The sequence below is a fragment of the Dendrobates tinctorius genome, unplaced genomic scaffold (genome assembly GCF_039654945.1).
Source record: "Dendrobates tinctorius isolate UK_male_01 unplaced genomic scaffold, ASM3965494v1 ptg000007l, whole genome shotgun sequence".
NCBI lineage: Eukaryota > Metazoa > Chordata > Amphibia > Anura > Dendrobatidae > Dendrobates > Dendrobates tinctorius.
Window position 1 is genome coordinate 481,331 of NW_027361675.1, and position 26,478 is coordinate 507,808.

Genomic DNA, 26,478 nt, shown 5'->3' on the forward strand with positions numbered 1-26,478 from the left:
ATTATCATGGTATATAATTTTTTATCACTAATATATGAAAGTCCAAAGCTTTCACAAACGATCCAGCATTTGGGATGAAAACATTTTGCCTTATTACAATTTATGACATAAATCCCACATAATGCACACATTAAAACAATGATCATGACTTAGCTCATCATTGCTTTAATGTGTGCAGCACATTAGATTTTATGTCATAAATTGTAATAAAACGAGCGTTTTTATCCCCAAACTTTGAACTTTCATTGTATTTACCGTAGCCAGCAATTAAATCTATGCAGAGGATCCCAAGATTGAGTGAGTCACATTTACACTTTCCACTTTACTGTTAATGCTAATATTTGTTAAGGTAGGGCTTATTGTAACATGTACTGCTACTTTTATTCAGCCCTAAGTATAGATGTACCTAGGTCAACAGCGCCTTCTATACATGCTGATGCTGTCACACACAATATGATGCTGGTGCCCCCCATAACACACATATATTATGATGCCTTTGCATTCCCCCACACATAATATGTTGCTCACACACACAATATGATGCCCATTAAATCCCCCAACAACAGTATGATGTCCCCAAATTTAACCACCCCAAGTCAAAACCCGGTATATCCCCACAGCCCCAATACATATTATCATGCCCCAACACATACACAGTATGATTGCCCCCACTGCTTCCCAACAGACAGTATGATGCCCTCACAGCTCTACACAGTAAGATGCCACTACAGTTCCCAGACGGAATCACAGTCTCCCCAGACACACAAAATTTTAGCCTCCATAACTTCTCCACACACAATGTGATGCCTCACAACTATCTGCACAGTATTATACCCACTTACATTATGATACCTCCGTAGCCCCCTTCCCAGCACCATATAATGGCTACACAGCCCCACATATTTGTCACGTCGGTAACCTGTATGCTTCTTCAGCACCGCCCTACTCAATGTGGTCATCACATGGCTAATTGAGTTTTGCCTCTTGCAGCACTGCTGCATTTTAGGGTGGTTTACATTTTGCCTTAGGGGGCGTGGTCAGTCTCTGCAGGAATTTAACCCTGCTTTGTTCTGCAGAGATTAGGTTCCCTGGTCCTATCCCGTGCAAGCAGGCTCTATATCAGGTAGCTCCACACACCACTCTTTGCCTGAACATTGGTTGCTAGCCTATGTGTTCAGCTTGTGTCCAGTAGGTGATTTGTGTGCTTTGTTTCTCCTATTTCACCCAGTTACCATACCCATACTGTTTGATCTCTCAGCTAATGACCTCAGCTAATTATCATGACCCTTTGCTGCCTGCGCCAACCTTGGACCGTCTGACCTTGTTTCTCTCTTTGCTCTCCTGTACCGCATATCTGTTCCTCTGACACTCCAGTCAGCTGATGCAGTCCCAGGGTCTGCCCTGAAGTGGCACCTGGTGTCAACTGGCAGTCCAGCCTATCCTCACCACCAATGGCTCTAGTGAGGACCTGGTAGGCATCTATTCGCGCCCCTCCAGGATAAGCCCGGCCCGTGGCGCATTGGGTCCATATCAACCGGCAAAACAATAGTATTATGCACAGAAACCTCCATACACAGTATGATATCCCTACAACCCCCAATACATAGTGTTATGCCCTTCATACCCTCTCACTCAGTATGATGTCTCCAAATACAGTACAATGCCGTTACAGCCCCCCACACTGTTTGATATCCTCACACTCCAACACATACAGTATTATGCCCCTACTGTCTAACCTCACAGAACGTATGATGGCCTCCACATTTACCCACACACTGTATGATACCGCTACAGCTCCCACATACTATGATTCCCCCATAGCGTCTTCCATGGTATGATTCCCCTACAGCTCCCAATACAGTATGATGATCAGATCACCACAATATGATGGCCCACCCAGCAAATCACACAGTATTATGGCTCCCATTACCCCCTGACACACAGCATTATGACCCCCAGTCCACCCCCCATATACTGTTGGACAGAGTGATGGCCACCGCACAGTAAGATGCCCCCACAGTTCCCAAGAACTGCCCCCACACAAAGTATGATTATGATGACCCTCACAGCCAAGTACTGACTGACAATAAGAAAAAGAAAACTACTCATGTAGCCTTGTTCTTCTCTGTGCAGCAGGAGGACAGAGTGTCCACACAGTAGGTGCAATGTAGTGGCATTATCATCCCTGCTACTTTGAGACTCAGACACACAGGCTGAATGATGGAAGCAGACAGCTCCCGGTTTCTATATTGTAATCAGCTGAGCCACTTTACTATTTAAATCGAGACTACAGATGGGGAATGGGGTGGCCACATGGTATTGTACCAGTTTTTTAATCTGTCTCAGTCTGCGAGCTGGATAGGAACAACCAAAGGGCTGGATGTAGCCTGCGGATCAGAAAGTGGCAAGGTTTGCATTAACAATCCACCACTTTTAAAGTAATGCACTTGCCTAGAGACACCTCTAGTAAAAACTGATGCATTATAAACAGAATTAAAATGGATGCAAAATGAAAACGTTTTTGCTCCATTTGTATCCAATACATTTTTTTTAATACTTTGTCCAATACACTCAGATGGCAACTGCACATGTGAACAGAGCTTCACCCGCAGAACATCTGTCAAAAAAGCCAGCGATAAGGAATTCTACTTCTTCCTAACTTGCTATCCACTGCCCAATGATAAGGAAATTACAGAGCTACTGAGGCGGAATTTGGAATGCACTATTTCTGCTTTCACATTCACACCATTATGTGTGAGCTAGAACCAACATAATGGGGGGACACAGAGCTGATTGAATATGGCTTCCCGGAAGTGCAGAAAAGATGATTCCAGAAACTTCAAGGGAATTGGTCAGGTCATTTTTGTGTAGTATACTAATAGTATCCTGAAATATTGCAGTCCTTTCAGAATATGTAACTTTTATTTCTGTACATGACTTTGTTGTGTTCCTGTAAGCCTTGAGTAAATGTATTGTCTTGCAACAGCAAGTTAGGCAAAAGAATATTCACCTCTTCCCCTCCAAAAAATCCTGCCCGCCCCTCTGCACTGGCGTCAGTGAGTCAGTCAGACTGCTTTATGCCCTAGGATCGTATCGCAATCTTCGGACTTGGCGCTTGCTCTCCTGACCTCAGCATGACAGCTGCAAAGAAATACATGCTGTCATGCTCATGTCAGGAGAGCAGACAGCCAGCTCGAGGATTGCAATGTGATCCTCGAGCAAGTATCTCAGCAGTCTGACTGAATCAGTGATGAAGGTGCAGAGGGTTGGGCGGGATTATGGATGGGGAAGGGTGTGAATATTCATTTTACATTTACATGTGCAGTGGCAAGTCAAGTGTATGTCAATGCGAAATGAATATTCACCCATTCCCCCATACATAATCCTGCCCACCCCTCCCAGCTAGAGTCTCTGATTTGATGCAGTCAGATGACCATATTTCTTACCTGAAGATCGCATCACAATCAACGGACAGGCCATCTGCTCTCCTGACATGAGCATGATAGCATCTATCTCTATGCACCTGTCATGCTGAGGTCAGGAGAGCAGACGGCCCATCCGAAGATTGCGATGCGATCCTCGGGCATACAGCAGTCTAACTAAATCAGCGATGCCAGTACATCGGGGTGGCTGGATTATGGACAGGAGAAGGGGTAAATATTCATTTGCAATTTACATATGCTTGACTTGCCAATGCGAGACAATACATTTGTCCAGGGACTTATAGGAGTGCAACGGGGCCACGTAGAGAAATAAACAACGAGAAACCCATGCTTTTAAATTCATTTTCGCTAAATTATCACGTACAGCAGTTTTGGCTAAATTACCACGTACACTTTATCGCAAATTCACATTAATATTGACATGAGAAAGGCATTGAAGTGGTAGACTGGTAAGTCAGCCCACATTAGTTCAGTAGTCATAAATAAACTTCTACCCATAAAATCTTCTAAATGTCAATGAGCTAATATGCAATAAGTACCTTGCGTATTCCACAGGGTTCACCAGGAGAACTGGGGGGCACAGGACCTTCTGGACCAAAGGGAGAAAAGGTTAGGAATCATTTCTATATCTGCTATGTTTTAGTTCATTGCCTGGCATGAATCTATTTCTGTCATTAATCTGATTGCCTTTGCAGGGAGAATCTTGTTCCTTATGTCCAAGTCTCCCAGCTGAAGTACAACAACATGAGACAGCTGTTGCGATTCCAGGACAGAAAGGTGAACCAGGAGAACCTGGAACTGGAAGTCCAGGGAAAAAAGTGAGTATCATGTACAGAAATGTAATGGTGAAAAAGGTGTGTGAGTAATCATTGTACAGATAATAATCATTATTGTAAAACTGGGAATATTATTTATTACTAGCTGAAGAGCCCGGCGCTGCCCGGGCATAGTAACTAACTATGGTTAGTTATAACAAATTATAATGATTATATCTATATATATATAAAGCTGAGTGTAGAGCCCCGCCCACTCCGTATAGCCACATTCACTATAATATCCCACATCATCCCGTCAGCCAGAGCCACCGGACTACTACCCCTAATATCCCACATCATCCCATCAGCCAGAGCCACCGGACTACTACGCCTAATATTCTACATCATCCCGTCAGTCAGAGCCACCGGACTACTACCACTATTATCCCACATCATCCCATCAAAGCCACCGGACAACTACCACTAATATCCCACATCATCCTGTCACAGCCGCCGGACTACTACCCCTAATATCCCACATCATCCCGTCAGCCAGAGCCACCGGACTACTACCCCTAATATCCCACATCATCCCGTCAGCCAGAGCCACCGGACTACTACCCCTAATATCCCACATCATCCCATCAGCCAGAGCCACCGGACTACTACGCCTAATATTCTACATCATCCCGTCAGTCAGAGCCACCGGACTACTACCACTAATATCCCACATCATCCCATCAAAGCCACCGGACAACTACCACTAATATCCCACATCATCCTGTCACAGCCGCCGGACTACTACCCCTAATATCCCACATCATCCCGTCAGCCAGAGCCACCGGACTACTACCCCTAATATCCCACATCATCCCATCAAAGCCACCTGACTACTACCCCTAATATCCCACATCATCCCATCAGCCAGAGCCACCGGACAACTACCACTAATATCCCACATCATCCCGTCACAGCTGCTAAACTACTACCCCTAATATCCCACATCATCCCGTCAGCCAGAGCCACCGGACTCCTCCCCCTTAATATCCCGCATTATCCCATCAGCCAGAGCCACCAGACTACTACCCCTAATATCTCACATCATCCTGTCAGCCTGGGGTCAGAACCAGAGCGCTGAGTGGAACGGTCCTAACTTCCATACTGGGGATCCCTTTAAGAGAGGCCTGGCCTCAGAACCAGAGCGCTGAGTGGATTTGCCCTGACTTCCATACCAATGATCCCTTTTATAGAAGCCTGGAATGAGAATCAGAGCACTGAGGGATTTACCCTAACTTCCATACCGGAGATCCCTTTAAGAGGGCCTGGGGTCAGTACCAGAGCATTTGAAGGCAATTGCCCTGACTTCCATACTGAGGATCCCTTTAAGAGAGGCATGGGGCCAGTACCAAAGTGCAGAGTGGATTTGCCCTCACTTCCATACCGGGGATTCCTTTAAGAAAGCCTGGGATCAGAACCAGAGCACCAGATGGATTTGCCCTGACTTGCATACCAAGGATCCCTTTAATAGAACCCTGGGGTCAGATTCAGAGCATTTGAAGGCAATTGCCCTGACTTCCATACCAGGGATCCCTTTAAGAGAGGCATGGGGTCAGAACCAAAGCACTGGATGGATTTGTCCTGCCTTCCATACCAGAGATCCCTTTAAGAAAGACCTGGGGTCAGTACCAAAACGCTGAGTGGCTTTGTCTTACCTTGCATACCAATGATCCCTTTAAGAGACCATGGGGTCAGAACCACAGAGCTGAGTGGAACGGTCCTAACTTCCATGCCAGGGATCCCTTTAAGAGAGGCCTGGGGTCAAAACCAAAGCGCTGGATGGATTTGCCCTGACTTCCATACCAGAGATCCCTTTAAGAGGGAAGATGTGCCTATGGGATGGAGAATGTGTGATGGGTATATGGGCATGGAGGGGGGGATTAATTTCTGTCATGTGCTCTCTGCTCCTTTCTGGGGGGCAGACAATGGCTGGGAGCTTATGTTCCCAGGGATGCTAGATTTCTCCCACCATGTGAGTGTCTACTGAGGTGTTGTTGGGTCACTCTCCCCGGGCTGTGGGGTACTCGGTACCGGGCCAGTCTCTCAGAGGGGAATGTCACAGCAGCGGTGACCCGGTCCGTGGTCCTGGGCGCCCATGTAAAAGGGATTAAGTGATGGAATAAAGTTTATGAGTGAATGATTCGTGACGCCACCTGTGGTGTTCGGCAATGAAGATATTAAGCCGACGCTGCGGACACATCCCCTGGGAAAGATGGTGTGGTGCAGCTATGATGTTGTGGCCCTCCACAGGTAGGGCAGTAATCCCAGGGCAGTGAGGATAGGTGTTGAGGAAGAGGGTGCAGTGCCTGGCACAGGAATTAAGCAGTGCTGACGGGGTTGCAGGAAGAAGGCAAGGACACAATAGGATGCAGTTTCTTTACCTTTTCTTTGCTTGGCAAATGCAGTCCAGGGTCCAGATTACAGATGGCACAGGAGCTGGCTAGCCTGGAAGCAACGTAGGAATCTCTCTGTGCAGATGGGTTGTGTAGTCTCCTTCCTAGCGCTTATTTTTAGGTACTTGCAGTACTGTGTTACACTGAAGTTCCACTTGCTTATTCTCTTTAGAACTCCCTCATATGGCAGACAGCTATAGCCTTCCTCTTCTGGCTCACACGTCGCTGTTGTGCCTCCGAGTCTTATGTGGGAATAGAGCATTTACAGCTTCCTACTCCTCCGGTTTCTGTTGCAGGACCATCAGTGTCCATACAGCCTTGGAGACCGGGCTCCAGATCATGCGCTATAGCTGGGAATGAGCCTGAACTCTCTGCTCAATCTCCCAGCTCTTCTCCTCCATGTCCACACACGTTGCCCTCCTCACACGAACTCCTAGTTTTCCCTTCCTGGCCCCCAGAGAGCAACTCTTCCCCCAGTTTTGGGTTCAGAGCTCCCTCTGCTGGCCTGGAGTGGGAGCTGTGTTGTGTGTTGTGATTAAATGATAGAGAGACCCTTCATTGCTTCCAAGCATGACATCACACTCCCTAGGAGGAAGGTAATGCCACTGTGGCGACTATACACCTGGGGCGCCACATTATCAAGTGGGAAAACTTGCTCATAGCAACCAATCACAGCTCAGCCTCTTTTAACCAGCTCTGGTGAAATGAAAGACACTTAGTGATTGGTTGCAAGGAAAACTGTTGCTCATAGCAACCAATCACAGCTCAGCTTCTTTTGAACAGCTCTGGTGAAATGAAAGATGCTTTGTGATTGGTTGGTGATACACACACACATACATACATTCAGTTTTATATATAGAGATAATGTTTTCTGTGTATTCATTTTATTCAGGTTTGTACATTAAGCTATATACCAAATTTGCAACTGCATTATTTTGACGGGTCAATTATTTATTTAATCTCTAGGGCGATTCAGGTGTGCCTGGCCTGAAAGGACAAAAGGTAAGTAGTGATAGTGACAACTTGAAAGCGAAATGGAAATCATCAGACCACTATGGAAAAAACTTTATTCAGCTTGTTACATTTCTAGCCTGTTATAAAGCATAACATTCGTTTGTTATACAGGGTGAGGCTGGCACTGCAGGAGATTCGGGCATACCAGGGACAGCAGGCGTACCTGGTTTGCCAGGTGAAACAGGAATGCAGGGGCCTAATGGACTTAAAGGTGAAAAGGTGAGCATATGAATTAGATGTGAGTGTGTTTTTATGCTTACTTCTATTATTACAGTGCACCCCACAGCAATATTTCAACTGTTCATTGATAAGCATTCTTTGTGTCTTCTATCTTTAAAGATATCCTTACATTCTCTCATCCAGTCACTAGCTACAGTATCACAGGCTGATTTAGGGTACATGTGTTTTCAATGGGGAGAATTAAATAAACTGGTGCCAGACACCTCTAGAGATGGATTATCTCCTGGGAAAACAAAAGTATCAGGCATTGTAATTCGAAATGCTCCATCTGTTTTTCCCTTCATATCACTTGTCCACTGTTCCCAGTAGGTTCAGGTGACCTTACTCTACATATTCCTTACAAGCATGTGGTGGTTTTTGAGGCATCTTTACATTAAAGGGAGTATGTCATAAGGATTTTATATCACACACCTTTTTACATGTGCATGTATCTCTTTCAAAGACAAGACAAGTGAAATCAGCAGTTTAATTGATATGCAAATAAAGCTGTAGAACTGAAGCCTCTGCCACTCCAGCTCTATTCCCCTTCCAGTGTCACTTCCTCTTCCTTGACTGATTGCTCCTTTGCCTCGAAGTCATTCAGCCTAGAGGCTGCCAGTCAAGTAGGAGGAAGCAACACTGGGCAAGTAATAGAGCTGGAGTGACTGAGGATTCATAGCTACACCCTCATTTACAAATCAATTCAAATGCTGATTTCTCCGTAAGAAAGGAAAAGATTGGCCATGTAAAGGTATTGACGGCTACATGCACATATAAATAGTTTGGCAGGTGAAATCCTGCTGACAGGTTCCCTTTAACCCATAAAGATAAATCTGCACATTATCAATCAACTTCATAACCTATTAATTTAATTACTTATATGAGCTAACAACGCACTTTACTTTTAACATTTACCTGACTTGACGTAAGCACTGCTTGCCACACATCTTTCCTCTGCGATGTTCTCCTAATTAAAGGGTTTCCTGAGATTAGAAAAAAGGATGTGATTTATTTTTTCCTTTGAACAGAACCCCTCTTGTCTTTGAACTCTTTCTGATTTTACAGCTCAGACCTATCCATTAACATAAAATACTTTATTGTTAAAGACTACTGAGCAGCTGCTTATTGAGCAGTGAAATCTGATGGCGTTGTATAAGTAAGCACACTAAATAAATGAACTATTGTATTGATATTGGAAATTCAACACTACATGTCATTTACAGGGAGATGCCTGTGACTCCTGTCCTGTAAACTTAAATGGATTGTCAGATGTTATTGGTGTACCTGGAAGACCAGGAACTAAAGGGGATCAAGGACCTCCAGGAGTGGGACAGAGAGGGACACCAGTGAGTTATGTCCCATTACAGTATCTGCAGTACCTTACTGTAAATTCCCTATAACCACAGTCTTTGTTTATTAAGGGTCAACCTGGTTTACCTGGTGTTCAGGGTCTACCTGGAATAAAGGGAACCCAGGTGAGTTACAGCCTAACCATAAAACAAAGTGGGTTCAAATGCTTGCAGCTTCCTGCTTTTCTTCTCTTACATATTTATATAGCAGTCTATGTATAGCACCTCAGTGGCCAACACTCTTGCATTCCATCTCCAGGGATCAGGGTTCAAATCAGATCAAGGACAACATGCATGTTCCTCCCATGTCTGTATGTCTCTGGATACTTTGGTTTTTTTTTTCTTACTGACCATAGGAAACACAGTCATGGCCGAAAATGTAATATATATTTATTTCCTTTGTGTTTATTGGAACTACACAAAAAATGGAAAAAAAGGCAAATTGGACATCATTTCCCACAAAACCCCCCAAAATGGGCAGGACAAAAGTGTTGGCACCCCCAATTTAATATATGGTTGCACATCCTTTGGAATAAATAACTGCAATCAATTGCTTCCTGTAACCATCAACAATCTTCTTAAACCTCTCAAATGGAATTTATGACCACTCTTCTTTTGCAAATTGCTCCAGGTCTCTAATATTTGAAGGTTGCATTCTCCCAACAGCAATTTTAAGCTCTCTCCACAAGGGTTCAATGAGATTTAGATCCAGTCCCATTGCTGACTACTTCAAAACTCTCCAGCGCTTTGTTTCCATCTAGGTCTGGGAGTTTTTGAAGTATGTTTGGGGTCATTGCCCTGCTGGAAGACCCATGACCTAAGATGCAAACCGAGCTTTCTGACACTGGGCACTATATTGTGACCCAAAATCCTTCGGTATTCATCATATTTCATGATGCCTTGCACACAGTCAAGTCACCCTGTGCCAGAGGCAGCAGGACATCCCCAAAACATCTTTGAACCTCCACCATATTTGATTCTAGGTACTTTGTTCTTTTGTTTGTATGCCTCATTCCATTTTAGGTAAGTAGTCGAATTATGTGCATTACCAAAGCTCTATCTTGGTCTCATCTGTCCATAAGACACTTTTCTCAATAGGATTTTTGCTTACTCATGTACATTTTGGTAACCTGCAGTCTAGCTTTTTAATTTCTGTGTCAGCAGTGGGGTTCTCCTTGGTCTCCTGGCATAGCATTTAATTTTATTCCAATGTCGACGTATAATTTGCACCGACTCTGATGCACCCCGGGCCTGCAGGACAGCTTGAATTTTCTTGGAACTTGATTGGGGCTGCTTATCCACCATCTAGACTATTCTGCGTTGCAACCTTTCATCAATTTTTCTCTGACGTCCACGTCCATGGAGATTAGTTAGAGTGTCATGGGTTGGAAAACTTGTAAATTTCTTGACTATGTTGCGCACAGTGGACAAAGTAACTTCAAGATGTCTGGAGATGGACTTGTAACGTTGAAGTTGTTGATATTTTTCAGCAATTTTGGCTCTCAGGTCCTCAGACAGTTCTCTTCTCATCTTTCTGTTCTCCATGCTTACTGTGGCACACACAGACACATAATGCAAAGACTGAGTCACGTTCTTCCCTTTTTATCTGGTTTCAGGTGTGAATTCATATTGCCCACATCTGTTACTTGCCACATGTGAATTTGAACGAGCATTACATGTTTGAATCAAAGTCATTTTCCCATAATTTAGGAAAGGTGCCAACGATTTTGTCCAGTCCATTTTTTGGGTTTTGTGTAAAATTTTGTCAATTTTGCCTTTTTTTCTCTATTTTGTGTGATGTTTCAAAACACACAAAGGAAATAAACATGTGTATAACAAAACATGTGTCATTCCATTAATTTTCTGGGATAAATACCATACATCACTTTCTGGAGCAATGTCAAGGGTGCTAACTAGAGTTGAGCGAAACGGGTCGAAAAAATTCAAAAGTCGCCGACTTTTGGCAAAGTCGGGTTTCATGAAACAAAACCCGACCCTAGGATGAGGTCGGCCACGAGGTCGGCGACTTACGCGCCAAAGTCGCGTTTCAAAAGTTTGTTTTGCGCTCTTTTTCAGCCAATCAGGATCCACGGACACTGTGGGCAACGTGATGACATAGGCACGGGTCACAACCATCTTTCAGAAGGGCATGCAAGTGATTGGCTTGCTTTGGTGGGCGTCACAGGGGGTATAAAAGGGCGTGCACGCCGACCGCCATCTTACTTCTGCCGATCTTAGTATAGGGAGAGGTTGCTGCTGATTCTGTAGGGAGAGCGTTAGGCAGGGAAGAAGACAAAAAAACTGCTTCTGCTGCTAGCGATTTGGCCTGCACAACACACAAGTCACTGTGTGTGCAGTGCAAGGGGAGGCTATATTGTGGTGTATCAGTGGTGTTGGTTATTGGGCTGCCTTTTAAGGCTTCCTGACACGCTGGCATTGCTGTTTACCCACTGCTCCGCAAACTGCTTTTTTAAAAGCAATCCGATCTCCCTTTTCCTCTCGTCACTTTGGTCACAGGCAGCTGTGCCATCGAGCGTGTCACATAGCGCTCAGATATCAGTGGGCCTCACACCATCCACAAGTGTCCAGTGTCCAAAAGTGTACGCAGAGATTCAAAATCTCCATTATCCTCTCGTCACTTTGGTCACAGGCAGCTGTGCCATCGAGCGTGTCACATAGCGCTCAGATATCAGTGGGCCTCACACCATCCACAAGTGTCCAGTGTCCAAAAGTGTACGCAGAGATTCAAAATCTCCATTATCCTCTCGTCACTTTGGTCACAGGCAGCTGTGCCATCGAGCGTGTCACATAGCGCTCAGATATCAGTGGGCCTCACACCATCCACAAGTGTCCAGTGTCCAAAAGTTTACGCAGAGATTCAAAATCTCCATTATCCTCTCGTCACTTTGGTCACAGGCAGCTGTGCCATCGAGCGTGTCACATAGCGCTCAGATATCAGTGGGCCTCACACAATCCACAAGTGTCCAGTGTCCAAAAGTGTACGCAGAGATTCAAAATCTCCATTATCCTCTCGTCACTTTGGTCACAGGCAGCTGTGCCATCGAGCGTGTCACATAGCGCTCAGATATCAGTGGGCCTCACACCATCCACAAGTGTCCAGTGTCCAAAAGTGTACGCAGAGATTCAAAATCTCCATTATCCTCTCGTCACTTTGGTCACAGGCAGCTGTGCCATCGAGCGTGTCACATAGCGCTCAGATATCAGTGGGCCTCACACCATCCACAAGTGTCCAGTGTCCAAAAGTGTACGCAGAGATTCAAAATCTCCATTATCCTCTCGTCACTTTGGTCACAGGCAGCTGTGCCATCGAGCGTGTCACATAGCGCTCAGATATCAGTGGGCCTCACACCATCCACAAGTGTCCAGTGTCCAAAAGTGTACGCAGAGATTCAAAATCTCCATTATCCTCTCGAGACTTTGGTCACAGGCAGCTGTGCCATCGAGCGTGTCACATAGCGCTCAGATATCAGTGGGCCTCACACCATCCACAAGTGTCCAGTGTCCAAAAGGGTACGCAGAGATTCAAAATCTCCATTATCCTCTCGTCACTTTGGTCACAGGCAGCTGTGCCATCGAGCGTGTCACATAGCGCTCAGATATCAGTGGGCCTCACACCATCCACAAGTGTCCAGTGTCCAAAAGTGTACGCAGAGATTCAAAATCTCCATTATCCTCTCGTCACTTTGGTCACAGGCAGCTGTGCCATCGAGCGTGTCACATAGCGCTCAGATATCAGTGGGCCTCACACCATCCACAAGTGTCCAGTGTCCAAAAGTGTACGCAGAGATTCAAAATCTCCATTATCCTCTCGTCACTTTGGTCACAGGCAGCTGTGCCATCGAGCGTGTCACATAGCACTCAGATATCAGTGGGCCTCACACCATCCACAAGTGTCCAGTGTCCAAAAGTGTACGCAGAGATTCAAAATCTCCATTATCCTCTCGTCACTTTGGTCACAGGCAGCTGTGCCATCGAGCGTGTCACATAGCGCTCAGATATCAGTGGGCCTCACACAATCCACAAGTGTCCACTGTCCACAAGTGTGTGCAGAAATTCTAAAACTCCCCTGTCCTATAGACACCTTGTACCTTGTTTTACATTACTATATAGTTTGTTGGATTTTGTCTACATTTCTACCAAAAATGAGGAAGGCTGGTGGAAGAGGCCGTGGAATTGGGCGGGGGTTGGCAGCTGGTAATGATGGTGTTGGTGGTGGATCTGATGGTAGTGGCAAGAGCAAAATAGGACCGAATGCAGGAGGTGCTGACCCTGCGTCATCGTCTGGCTACATAAGGCCTCGAACGCTTAGTTTTCTAGGAGTTGGCAAACCGCTTTTAAAGGCAGAGCATCAGGAAAAAGTTTTGTCTTACATTGCTGACTCAGCCTCCAGCTCTATCGCCTCCTCTTCTTCAGTTGTAAAAAGTAAAAGCACTGAGTCGTCATTGGAGGCTCATGTTCATGAACCACACCTTTCCTTGTGTCCTTCACCCCAACCAAGATTGAAGGATGATGCAGGCCATACTACTGATTACTCCATGGAGCTGTTTTCACATACCATGCCTGGATTATCAAGTGAAATGGTGAATTACCCAGGCCAAGATGAATCTGACATGGAGTGCACTGATGCACAGCCGCTGATGGATGATTCTGCTGGTACATTCACTCAGAGCACTACACTGTCCTCGCAGTGTACAGAGCCAGATTCTGACCCTGATGAGACTCAGGTGCCCCTTCCCGCACACTATACCACCATACACGGTGACACAGAGGAAGGTGCACATGACATAGAAGAGGAGGTGATGGATGACCCAGTTGTTGACCCAGATTGGCATCCATTGGGGGAAGAGGGTGCTGCTTCCAATAGCTCAGATGAGGAGCATCCACAGCAGACATCGACATCGCAACAGCTGTTATCTGGCAGGCCCGAGCACTCCAAAGACAGGTTCCAAACATCAAAAGAGTTGCTGGACAGCTTGTCCAGAGGGTCAAAAGATCACAGCGTGCTAGGCCGCAAAATGTCTGCCAAAGTAGGAAGAGTGCAGTGTGGCACTTTTTTGAACAAAATCCTCATGATCAGGCCAAGGTTATCTGTAAGAAGTGCGCAAAGACCTTTAGCCGAGGGAAAAATCTGAAAAATTTGAATACCAGTTGCATGCTTAGACATTTAACCAGCATGCACTTGCAAGCGTGGACACAACACCAAACCTCAAGTGCCACATGTGCAACTGATCACAACGAAGGTAGTCAGCAACGCTACATTGTTTCCCCCACTGTAAGCCCACCGGTTAGCACAGCAGCAAATGTTGAGGTGTCGTTGCAAGGCCACAGCAGTCAGGGAATCCCACTGTTATATCAACGAAAGACTGATTCTAGGCCATCAGAAAGAACACCAACTCCATCACCATCATCAACCCTCTCTCAGTCCGCCCTGTCCACCGCTACTTCCACCATATGCAGCTCTCAAGTCCAGCTCACCCTCCCAGACACTATGAGTAGGTCAAGAAAGTACTCAGTCTCTCATCCGCGTACACTGGGTTTGAACGCCCACATTGCCAAACTAATCTCGTTTGAGATGATGCCCTTTCGGTTGGTGGAAAGCACAGCTTTCCGCGAACTCATGGCCTATGCAGTACCACGCTATGACCTACCCAGTCGCCACTTCTTCTCTCGCAAAGCCATCCCAGCCCTCCACCATCATGTGAAAGACCGCATTGTCCATGCACTCAAGCAGTCAGTGAGCGGAAAGGTGCACCTCACAACTGATGCATTGTCCAGTCGGCATGGCCAGGGCCGTTACGTGTCCATCACTGCGCACTGGGTTAATGTGGTGGATGCAGGGTCCACAGGGGACATCGGTGGTGGGACAGTGCTGCCTAGCCCACGGTATAGGAAACAGTTGGCTGTAGGCGTTCGACCCTCCTCCTCCTCCTCCAGAAGCGAAAGCTCGTCCACAGAGCGCAGTCGTACGAGCACTCCATCTGCAGCTGCCACTGTTGCACACGATGTGTCCCCCTATCGAGCAGCTAGTGGAAAGCGTCAGCAGGCTGTGTTGCAGATGATGTGTTTGGGCGACAGACACACCGCCGAGGTGCTGGCCGAGTACTTGAAGCGACAAACTGAGTCATGGCTGGGCAGTGTACATCTTGAGGCAGGCAAGGTAGTTAGTGATAACGGCCGTAATTTTGTGGCAGCCATAGCCCTTTCAAAACTCAGCCACATACCTTGCTTGGCTCACACCTTGAACCTGGTGGTGCAGTGCTTCCTCAAAAATTATCCGGAGTTAACAGCCCTGCTCCAGAAGGTGCGAAGACTGTGCGCGCACATCCGCCGGTCGCCTGTACACTCCGTTCGTATGCAGAAGCTGCAGCGATTGCTCCACCTTCCCAACCACCGCCTCATTATCGACATTGCAACAAGGTGGAACTCCACCCTGCACATGGTGGAGCGGCTGTACGAGCAGAGGCAGGCCATAATGCATTTGTGGGAGGATACACGGCCAGGCACTTTGAGAGCAGACATGGAGTTGACAGGCGTGCAGTGGTCGAAGCTGAAAGACCTTTGTAAAGTCCTTCAGTGTTTTGAGGAATGCACACGGCTGGTAAGCGCAGACGACGCCATCCTAAGCATGAGCATCCCACTTATGCGTCTGCTCATGCAAACTTTGACGCACCTTAAGGAGCAGGCGTCTGCAGCCAATGTTGATGAGGAGGAAGAGGAGGAGGGAATCCTTGATGACATTCAGCCATTGTCTGCTCAGGGACCTCTCCTGGACGAGGTGGAGGAAGAAGAGGAGGAGGAGGAGGAGGATGATGGGGATGATTACTTAGGGGAGGAGGATGCATCTCGTGGGGCAAGTGAAAATGTTGGCGTGGCAAGGTCTGGTACAGGGTTTGTGCGTGACTGGAGGGATGTGGATTTGCCAGAAAGTGCTCCTCCACCCAGCACTCGCAGTGCATCATTGACACCGGGAACATTGGCCCACATGTCAGATTATGCCTTGCGGATCCTAAAAAGGGACCCCCGCATTGCCAAAATGATGAACGATGACGACTACTGGTTGGCCAGCATCCTGGATCCACGCTATAAAGGCAAATTACAAAACATCATGCCACAGGAGAACCTTGACCTAATATTGGCTAATAAACAAGCAACTCTGGTAAATCGGTTGCTTGAGGCATTCCCAGCACACAGCAGCGGTGATGGTTCTCACAAGAGCCGTACGGGCCGGGGGCAGCTTGGCAGAGGTGTTCGTGGTGCACACAGCAGAAGTGGCGTTGGAGACAGGGGTTTCATGACAATGCTGTGGACTGATTTTTCAAATACCGCTCACACAACTGGTAATACTGCATCGATGGAAAGTGACAGGAGACAGCAGTTGTCAACTATGGTTACAAACTACTTTTCCTCCCATATCGATGTTCTCCCACACAGGTCATTCCCCTTTGACTATTGGGCCGCTAAACTGGACACCTGGCCTGAATTGGCCCAATATGCCTTACAGGAGCTCGCTTGCCCAGCTGCAAGTGTGCTATCGGAAAGAGTCTTCAGTGCAGCTGGATCAATCCTGACAGAAAAAAGGACCCGTCTGTCAACCCAAAATGTGGATGATCTAACCTTCATTAAAATGAACCACGCATGGTTTTCCAAGGATTTTGTCCCACCTTCCCCTGATGACACATAGGGTGACAGAAAAATGGCTTGCTTTGGTCCACCTCTTCCTGGTACTTCACCTATTTCGCCTTTTGCATCAGCTGAATGTCCAACATCAACATATGCCACTTTCTAAAACTCCATAACTGTGCTGCCTCCTCCCCCATGGCCGGGGTCACCACCTAGCGCACGACACCGTGCGAGTGCCGTTGCCCTGGACAGGTGGGTAGGCCGACTCTTGGGCGCGGGCACTGGCACAGGGTCCCTCATAGTGCAATCAAGTGTCTCTGACGGTGGTGGTGCACACCCGCCGTCAGACACACCGCTGTACTATGAGGGGCCCAGTGCCAGTACCGACGCCCACGAGTGGGCCCCCCTTGCTTGGCCAGGGCCCCAGCATTTGCAATCTTTACCTCTCCCTGCTCCTCCGCTGTGTAATCTGGGCCGTCAAATCCATACTGTGCCTGACACCGTCTGAGCCTGCCTCCTGATACATATATTTTGAATGTGTACGCTATCCATACATGTTATCCAGGGATACGGTACCCTTTCTAACCTTTGTGCAATGACGTGCAATCCATACTGGGCCTAACACCGTCTGAGCCTGCCTCATGCTGTATAGACATATATTTTGAATGTGTACGCTATCCATACATGTTATCCGGGGATACGGTACCCCTTCTAACCTTTGTGCACTGACGTGCAATCCATACTGGGCCTAACACCGTCTGAGCCTGCCTCATGCTGTATAGACATATATTTTGAATGTGTACGCTATCCATACATGTTATCCAGGGATACGGTACCCTTTCTAACCTTTGTGCAATGACGTGCAATCCATACTGGGCCTAACACCGTCTGAGCCTGCCTCATGCTGTATAGACATATATTTTGAATGTGTACGCTATCCATACATGTTATCCAGGGATACGGTACCCCTTCTAACCTTTGTGCAATGACGTGCAATCCATACTGGGCCTAACACCGTCTGAGCCTGCCTCATGCTGTATAGACATATATTTTGAATGTGTACGCTATCCATACATGTTATCCGGGGATACGGTACCCTTTCTAACCTTTGTGCAATGACGTGCAATCCATACTGGGCCTAACACCGTCTGAGCCTGCCTCATGCTGTATAGACATATATTTTGAATGTGTACGCTATCCATACATGTTATCCGGGGATACGGTACCCTTTCTAACCTTTGTGCAATGACGTGCAATCCATACTGGGCCTAACACTGTCTGAGCCTGCCTCATGCTGTATAGACATATATTTTGAATGTGTACGCTATCCATACATGTTATCCGGGGATACGGTACCCTTTCTAACCTTTGTGCAATGACGTGCAATCCATACTGGGCCTAACACCGTCTGAGCCTGCCTCATGCTGTATAGACATATATTTTGAATGTGTACGCTATCCATACATGTTATCCGGGGATACGGTACCCTTTCTAACCTTTGTGCAATGACGTGCAATCCATACTGGGCCTAACACCGTCTGAGCGTGCCTCATGCTGTATAGACATATATTTTGAATGTGTACGCTATCCATACATGTTATCCAGGGATACGGTACCCCTTCTAACCTTTGTGCAATGACGTGCAATCCATACTGGGCCTAACACCGTCTGAGCCTGCCTCATGCTGTATAGACATATATTTTGAATGTGTACGCTATCCATACATGTTATCCGGGGATACGGTACCCCTTCTAACCTTTGTGCAATGACGTGCAATCCATACTGGGCCTAACACCGTCTGAGCCTGCCTCATGCTGTATAGACATATATTTTGAATGTGTACGCTATCCATACATGTTATCCGGGGATACGGTACCCTTTCTAACCTTTGTGCAATGACGTGCAATCCATACTGGGCCTAACACCGTCTGAGCCTGCCTCATGCTGTATAGACATATATTTTGAATGTGTACGCTATCCATACATGTTATTCGGGGATACGGTACCCTTTCTAACCTTTGTGCAATGACGTGCAATCCATACTGGGCCTAACACCGTCTGAGCCTGCCTCATGCTGTATAGACATATATTTTGAATGTGTACGCTATCCATACATGTTATCCGGGGATACGGTACCCTTTCTAACCTTTGTGCAATGACGTGCAATCCATACTGGGCCTAACACCGTCTGAGCCTGCCTCATGCTGTATAGACATATATTTTGAATGTGTACGCTATCCATACATGTTATCCGGGGATACGGTACCCCTTCTAACCTTTGTGCAATGACGTGCAATCCATACTGGGCCTAACACCGTCTGAGCCTGCCTCATGCTGTATAGACATATATTTTGAATGTGTACGCTATCCATACATGTTATCCGGGGATACGGTACCCTTTCTAACCTTTGTGCAATGACGTGCAATCCATACTGGGCCTAACACCGTCTGAGCCTGCCTCATGCTGTATAGACATATATTTTGAATGTGTACGCTATCCATACATGTTATCCGGGGATACGGTACCCTTTCTAACCTTTGTGCAATGACGTGCAATCCATACTGGGCCTAACACCGTCTGAGCCTGCCTCATGCTGTATAGACATATATTTTGAATGTGTACGCTATCCATACATGTTATCCGGGGATACGGTACCCCTTCTAACCTTTGTGCAATGACGTGCAATCCATACTGGGCCTAACACCGTCTGAGCCTGCCTCATGCTGTATAGACATATATTTTGAATGTGTACGCTATCCATACATGTTATCCGGGGATACGGTACCCTTTCTAACCTTTGTGCAATGACGTGCAATCCATACTGGGCCTAACACCGTCTGAGCCTGCCTCATGCTGTATAGACATATATTTTGAATGTGTACGCTATCCATACATGTTATCCGGGGATACGGTACCCTTTCTAACCTTTGTGCAATGACGTGCAATCCATACTGGGCCTAACACCGTCTGAGCCTGCCTCATGCTGTATAGACATATATTTTGAATGTGTACGCTATCCATACATGTTATCCGGGGATACGGTACCCTTTCTAACCTTTGTGCAATGACGTGCAATCCATACTGGGCCTAACACCGTCTGAGCCTGCCTCATGCTGTATAGACATATATTTTGAATGTGTACGCTATCCATACATGTTATCCGGGGATACGGTACCCCTTCTAACCTTTGTGCAATGACGTGCAATCCATACTGGGCCTAACACCGTCTGAGCCTGCCTCATGCTGTATAGACATATATTTTGAATGTGTACGCTATCCATACATGTTATCCGGGGATACGGTACCCTTTCTAACCTTTGTGCAATGACGTGCAATCCATACTGGGCCTAACACCGTCTGAGCCTGCCTCATGCTGTATAGACATATATTTTGAATGTGTACGCTATCCATACATGTTATCCGGGGATACGGTACCCTTTCTAACCTTTGTGCAATGACGTGCAATCCATACTGGGCCTAACACCGTCTGAGCCTGCCTCATGCTGTATAGACATATATTTTGAATGTGTACGCTATCCATACATGTTATCCGGGGATACGGTACCCTTTCTAACCTTTGTGCAATGACGTGCAATCCATACTGGGCCTAACACCGTCTGAGCCTGCCTCATGCTGTATAGACATATATTTTGAATGTGTACGCTATCCATACATGTTATCCGGGGATACGGTACCCTTTCTAACCTTTGTGCAATGACGTGCAATCCATACTGGGCCTAACACCGTCTGAGCCTGCCTCATGCTGTATAGACATATATTTTGAATGTGTACGCTATCCATACATGTTATCCAGGGATACGGTACCCTTTCTAACCTTTGTGCAATCACGTGCAATCCATACTGGGCGTGAGAACGGCTGGCGAGCTGTTAAGCAAGCTACAGCACCTGTCCAGACTGTGACAACTCTGGTCTAATACGTCCAAGAGTGGACCCTCTGGGTCGTGGATCAGGAGCCCCTGGGCCGAGCGCACCTGGTGAAGACCGACCCCTGTACAGGGATCGTTAGGGGCAGGACCGCAGGGGGCAGAACCGCGACAGCCGGTGCCAGGAGGGACGGCTCGATGGACAGGCAGGCAGAACAAGGATAGCAGAATGGGATAGCGGAAAATACTGGCCAGGAGTCCACAGGGGAAGGATCAGAGAGGGGGAACAGGGCAGAGACAGACAGACGGAAGTGGAGCAGGCCACAGAGCACACAGGGAAAACAGCAAAAGGATAGGCAGGATTCACTAGAGTAGGTATGGGCCGATGGGTGCAGGAAGTCACACACAATCACCAGGCGCCCTCAGAATAGAGCGGACGCCTGACATATCCAGAACCCGGAAGTACGTCCTACAGACCCGCCCCTCAGCGACGCCCCCTACTAGCAGAAGAGAGCGGGGGAACGCGCGTGCGCGGCCTAAGGCCGGCGCGGTTACCCGCAGCAGAGCGGGGAGCAGAGCGGAAGTGCGCGAGGACAGGAGGGCGCAGGTGAGGGGACGCTGCGGCGGGCACCGCCGCTGAAGGGGCATCGGCGGGCACGGCCGCCGATGTCACAGTACCCCCCCCATATGTCCTCCCCTTCTGAGGTTGGTCAGAAATCTTTTCATGATAAGGGGGGCATCGACATTCTCTCGGGGCTCCCAGGACCTCTCCTCTGGACCAAAACCCTTCCAGTCGATAAGAAAAAGAGTTTTACCCTTGACCCTTTTCATGGTCAAAATGTCCTTTACTTCAAAGACATCGTCCGAGCAAATTGGCGAAGGAGGGGACATGGAGGTTGGTTGGAACCGATTCAAAACTACAGGTTTAAGGAGCGAGATATGGAAGGCGTTAGGGACCCGGAGCGATGCCGGCAACCTCAATTTGTAGGCTACTTCGTTAATGCGCCCAAGTACTTCAAAAGGCCCGATGTATCGAGGACTTAACTTGTAAGCAGGGACTTTTAGGCGGATATGTTTGGTAGAAAGCCAGACTTTGTCCCCGGGATGGTACGGGGGTAGATCCCTTCGTCGCTTGTCTGCGTGTTTCTTAATTCGGATGCTGGCTACCTCGAGCGCCTCCCTGGTCTCCCTCCAAATTTGCGAAAATTCCTTGGCGAGAGTATCTGCTGCAGGAACTCCAGACGATGCGGAAAAGGGCAACGGAACCCCAGGATTTAGCCCAGTTACCACAAAGAACGGCGTCTTGGACGTTGATTCGCTGGGATGATTATTATGAGCGAATTCTGCCCAAGGTAGGAGTGAGACCCAATTATCCTGATGGGCGTTAGAAAAGTGGCGTAAGTAGGTAGTCAGAATTTGGTTAATCCGTTCCACTTGGCCATTGGTTTGTGGATGATACGATGAGGAGAAGTCGAGAGACGTGCCCAGGAGCCGACAGAGAGCCCTCCAGAATCGGGAGGTAAACTGGACCCCTCGATCGGTCACGATTCGTAGAGGAAGACCATGCAGCCTGAAAACCTGGTGAATAAAGATCTCGGCCAACTTCGGAGCAGATGGCAGTCCGGACAAGGGAATGAAGTGGGCCATCTTGGAGAAGCGGTCTGCGACGACTAAGATGGTAGTACATCCAGCAGAGCGAGGCAGATCAGTCACGAAATCCATGGCGATTTGCTGCCAAGGGGCCTCTGGCACAGGCAACGGATGAAGGAGACCGGAGGGCAGAGTCCTTGGAACCTTGTTCTGAGCACAGGTCCTGCAGGAGGCTACAAAGTCCTTTGCGTCCTGGTGGAGAGAGGGCCACCAGTAATACCGGGAGAGAAGCAAAAGGGTCTTCTTAATCCCAACGTGCCCAGCAACCTTGGAGGAATGTCCCCAGCGCAGCACTTCCAGACGTTTGTTCGAAGGAACGAAGGTCTTGCCAGGCGGAAGAGTAGAGAATCTCACAGGGGCCACGGAGATCACTTTAGCCGGCTCGATAATATATGATGGATCCTCCTCCTTTTCAGGTGGCTGCAAAGACCTGGAAAGTGCATCAGCTTTGATGTTCTTACTGCCGGGCCGGAAGTGGAGCTTAAACTCAAAACGGGAAAAATACAGGGCCCACCTGGCTTGTCTGGAGTTGAGTCTCTGGGCAGATTGCAGGTAGGCCAAGTTCTTGTGGTCCGTGAAGATAGTAAAGGGATGCACTGCCCCTTCGAGCAGATATCGCCATTCCTCCAGCGCCATCTTAATGGCCAACAATTCCCGGTCCCCAATGGAGTAGTTGCACTCCGCAGGAGAAAAGGATTTGGAGAAGAACCCGCAGGGAACTAGGCGTCCGGATGGAGCCTGTTGGGAAAGGACCGCCCCAGCTCCAGTGGAGGAGGCATCAACTTCCAGGATGAAGGGCCTACTGGCCACTGGGCGGTGTAGGATCGGAGCAGAGGCAAACGAGCGTTTCAGGGCAAGGAAGGCGTCCTCGGCTTCGGAAGACCAGTCGTTAGACTTCGTCCCCTTACGGGTCAGGACCGTGATGGGCTTGGTGACTGTAGAAAAGTGGGGTACAAACTGTCGGTAATAGTTAGCGAAGCCGAGGAAACGCTGGATGGCCTTTATGCCAACTGGATGAGGCCACTGGAGTACCGCGGACAGCTTCTCCGGATCCATCTTAAGGCCGGAATCCGTGATGATATATCCCAAGAAAGGTAACGCTGTTTGCTCGAAGAGGCACTTCTCAATCTTGGCGTAAAGACGATTTTCTCGAAGGCGCTGCAGGACCATGCGTACACTTCTCCGATGGGAGGAGAGATCGGCCGAGAAAACGAAGATATCATCCAAATACACCACCACGCAGGAATAGAGTAGGTCCCGGAATACCTCATTTACGAATTCCTGAAACACCGCCGGAGCATTGCAGAGACCGAACGGCATGACCAAGTATTCATAATGGCCGTCCCGAGTATTGAAGGCCGTCTTCCACTCGTCCCCCGCTCGGATTCGGATTAAGTTGTAAGCTCCCCGCAGATCCAACTTTGTGAAGATTCTGGCCCCCCTCAGCCGGTCGAAGAGTTCTGGAATCAGCGGGAGCGGGTACCGGTTTTTAACAGTGATGTTGTTCAGGCCCCGGTAATCAATACAGGGTCGCAGGGACCCATCTTTCTTCCGAACGAAGAAGAAACCTGCGCCCGCAGGGGACGAGGATTTCCGGATGAACCCCTTGGCCAGATTCTCCTGTATGTATTCCGTCATAGCCGTGGTCTCTGCTGGGGATAGAGGATAAGTTCTCCCTCTGGGAGGGGTGGCTCCGGGGACCAGGTCGATAGGGCAGTCATAGGAGCGATGAGGTGGTAAGGAGTCCGCCTCCTTTTTGCTGAACACATCAGCATACGTGTGATAGGGTGCGGGTAGACCCGGAAGGTCGGCAGGCTTCGAGCATGGATGGGGACGAGTGAGAGCCCGTAGGCAGTGCTCCTGGCAGGAGTGCCCCCAACGGAGAACTTCCCCAGAGCGCCAGTCAATCACCGGCTCGTGCCGTCTGAGCCAGGGTAGCCCTAGAAGAACAGCATGGGCTAGTTGAGGCAGGACATAAAAGGCTATCGTCTCGAGGTGGAGTGCTCCGATTTGAAGGTCTACTTCGACGGTAACCGTGGTGATGAGTCCGGGTAAAGGTTTACCATCAACGGAGGAAATAGCACGAGGGTTCCTCAATACATTCACCGGGATCCGGAGTTTATCAACCTCCTCCTGGCGGATGAAATTACCAGCAGCACCCGAGTCCACATATGCCTCCACAGATCCACGCTCCCGACCTGCAATTATCAAAGCTGAAAGGGTAAGGGGGAGAGAGGAATTTTGATCACCTAGGGGGTCCTCTCTTACCTGACCTAGGTGGAGGCATTTCCCGACCTCTCTGGCTTCTCCGGACAAGAACGCACAAAATGGTTGGCACCTCCGCAGTACAGGCAGAGTCCCTTGGTCATCCTCTCCCTGCGCCGCTGCTCGGACAGTCTGACACGATCAATCTGCATTGGCTCAGGAGCGGTACTAACAGGAGATGCAGGGAAACGAGGGACAGGAGCCTGGTACAGCCTAAAGGACCTTCTCTCTCCGACCGCCTCTCGAGCGCGCTCCTGAAAGCGTAGATCAATACGAGTGGCCAGCGAAATAAGGTCCTCCAGAGTGGTGGGGGTGTCTCGCTCGGCAAGCTCATCCTTGATCTTACTGGAGAGGCCTCTCCAAAAGGCTCCCACAAGAGCCTCATTGTTCCACCCCAACTCTGAAGAGAGGGTCCGAAAGCGGATGGCGTATTGCCCCACTGTGAGGGAACCCTGGCGGAGGTTAAAAAGGGCCTCCGTGGTGGATGCTAAGCGACCTGGTTCATCGAATACCTTGCGAAAGGTTTCCAAGAAGGTCTGAATGCTTGACACTACGGGGTCATCCCTCTCCCACAAGGGGTTCACCCAGGACAGGGCCTCACCCTCGAGATGGGACACAATGAACGCCACCTTGGCGCGGTCAGTAGGATACTGAAGGGGGGCAAGCTCAAAATGTAGCCTGCATTGATTCAGAAAACCCCGGCATAATTTAGGGTCTCCGCTGTACCTGGGGGGTTTACCCAGACAGGGAGACGGGGCAGAGACTACGTCACGGGGGGAAGTTGCTGCGGCAGCAGAGGATTGCAGAGCAAGCAATCGATCATCCACGGATGCCATGTAACTTAAGATGTGGGATTGAGCGTCGCGCTGCTGCGCGAGCTCCTGCTGGAGGCTGACCAGGAGGGGAGCGTGCCCGGGGTCAGAGGTCTGCAGGGCGGATAGCCGGGTGTCCATAGACTTCATAAAGGACATTATCCGGGTCTGATTTTCACGAAGGAAAAGTAATTCCTTTTGTGTGGCGGCTGCGGCACCGGCGGGATCCATGGCCTGGTGATACTGTGACAACTCTGGTCTAATACGTCCAAGAGTGGACCCTCTGGGTCGTGGATCAGGAGCCCCTGGGCCGAGCGCACCTGGTGAAGACCGACCCCTGTACAGGGATCGTTAGGGGCAGGACCGCAGGGGGCAGAACCGCGACAGCCGGTGCCAGGAGGGACGGCTCGATGGACAGGCAGGCAGAACAAGGATAGCAGAATGGGATAGCGGAAAATACTGGCCAGGAGTCCACAGGGGAAGGATCAGAGAGGGGGAACAGGGCAGAGACAGACAGACGGAAGTGGAGCAGGCCACAGAGCACACAGGGAAAACAGCAAAAGGATAGGCAGGATTCACTAGAGTAGGTATGGGCCGATGGGTGCAGGAAGTCACACACAATCACCAGGCGCCCTCAGAATAGAGCGGACGCCTGATATATCCAGAACCCGGAAGTACGTCCTACAGACCCGCCCCTCAGCGACGCCCCCTACTAGCAGAAGAGAGCGGGGGAACGCGCGTGCGCGGCCTAAGGCCGGCGCGGTTACCCGCAGCAGAGCGGGGAGCAGAGCGGAAGTGCGCGAGGACAGGAGGGCGCAGGTGAGGGGACGCTGCGGCGGGCACCGCCGCTGAAGGGGCATCGGCGGGCATGGCCGCCGATGTCACACAGACAAGTACAGGGATTCCCTAGCGAGGAGACTTATTTGATTGTTTTCAATGTTGGGACAGCAATTTTTGGGGAGCACTATACTCTGGAGAATGATAGATGGGGCCCA

At 48.7% G+C, this 26,478-nt stretch overlaps 1 protein-coding gene across 1 annotated transcript in view; it reads left to right on the forward strand.

Moving 5' to 3' along the window:
• Positions 1-26,478, forward strand: part of COL16A1 (collagen type XVI alpha 1 chain) — a 375,234-nt gene that overhangs the window by 261,641 nt on the left and 87,115 nt on the right. The window contains exons 28-33 of the mRNA XM_073571772.1: positions 3,999-4,052; positions 4,139-4,261; positions 7,615-7,650; positions 7,774-7,881; positions 9,105-9,227; positions 9,303-9,356. Coding sequence (XP_073427873.1) covers positions 3,999-4,052; positions 4,139-4,261; positions 7,615-7,650; positions 7,774-7,881; positions 9,105-9,227; positions 9,303-9,356 — 498 coding nt within the window. The remainder of the gene's footprint in view (positions 1-3,998; positions 4,053-4,138; positions 4,262-7,614; positions 7,651-7,773; positions 7,882-9,104; positions 9,228-9,302; positions 9,357-26,478) is intronic.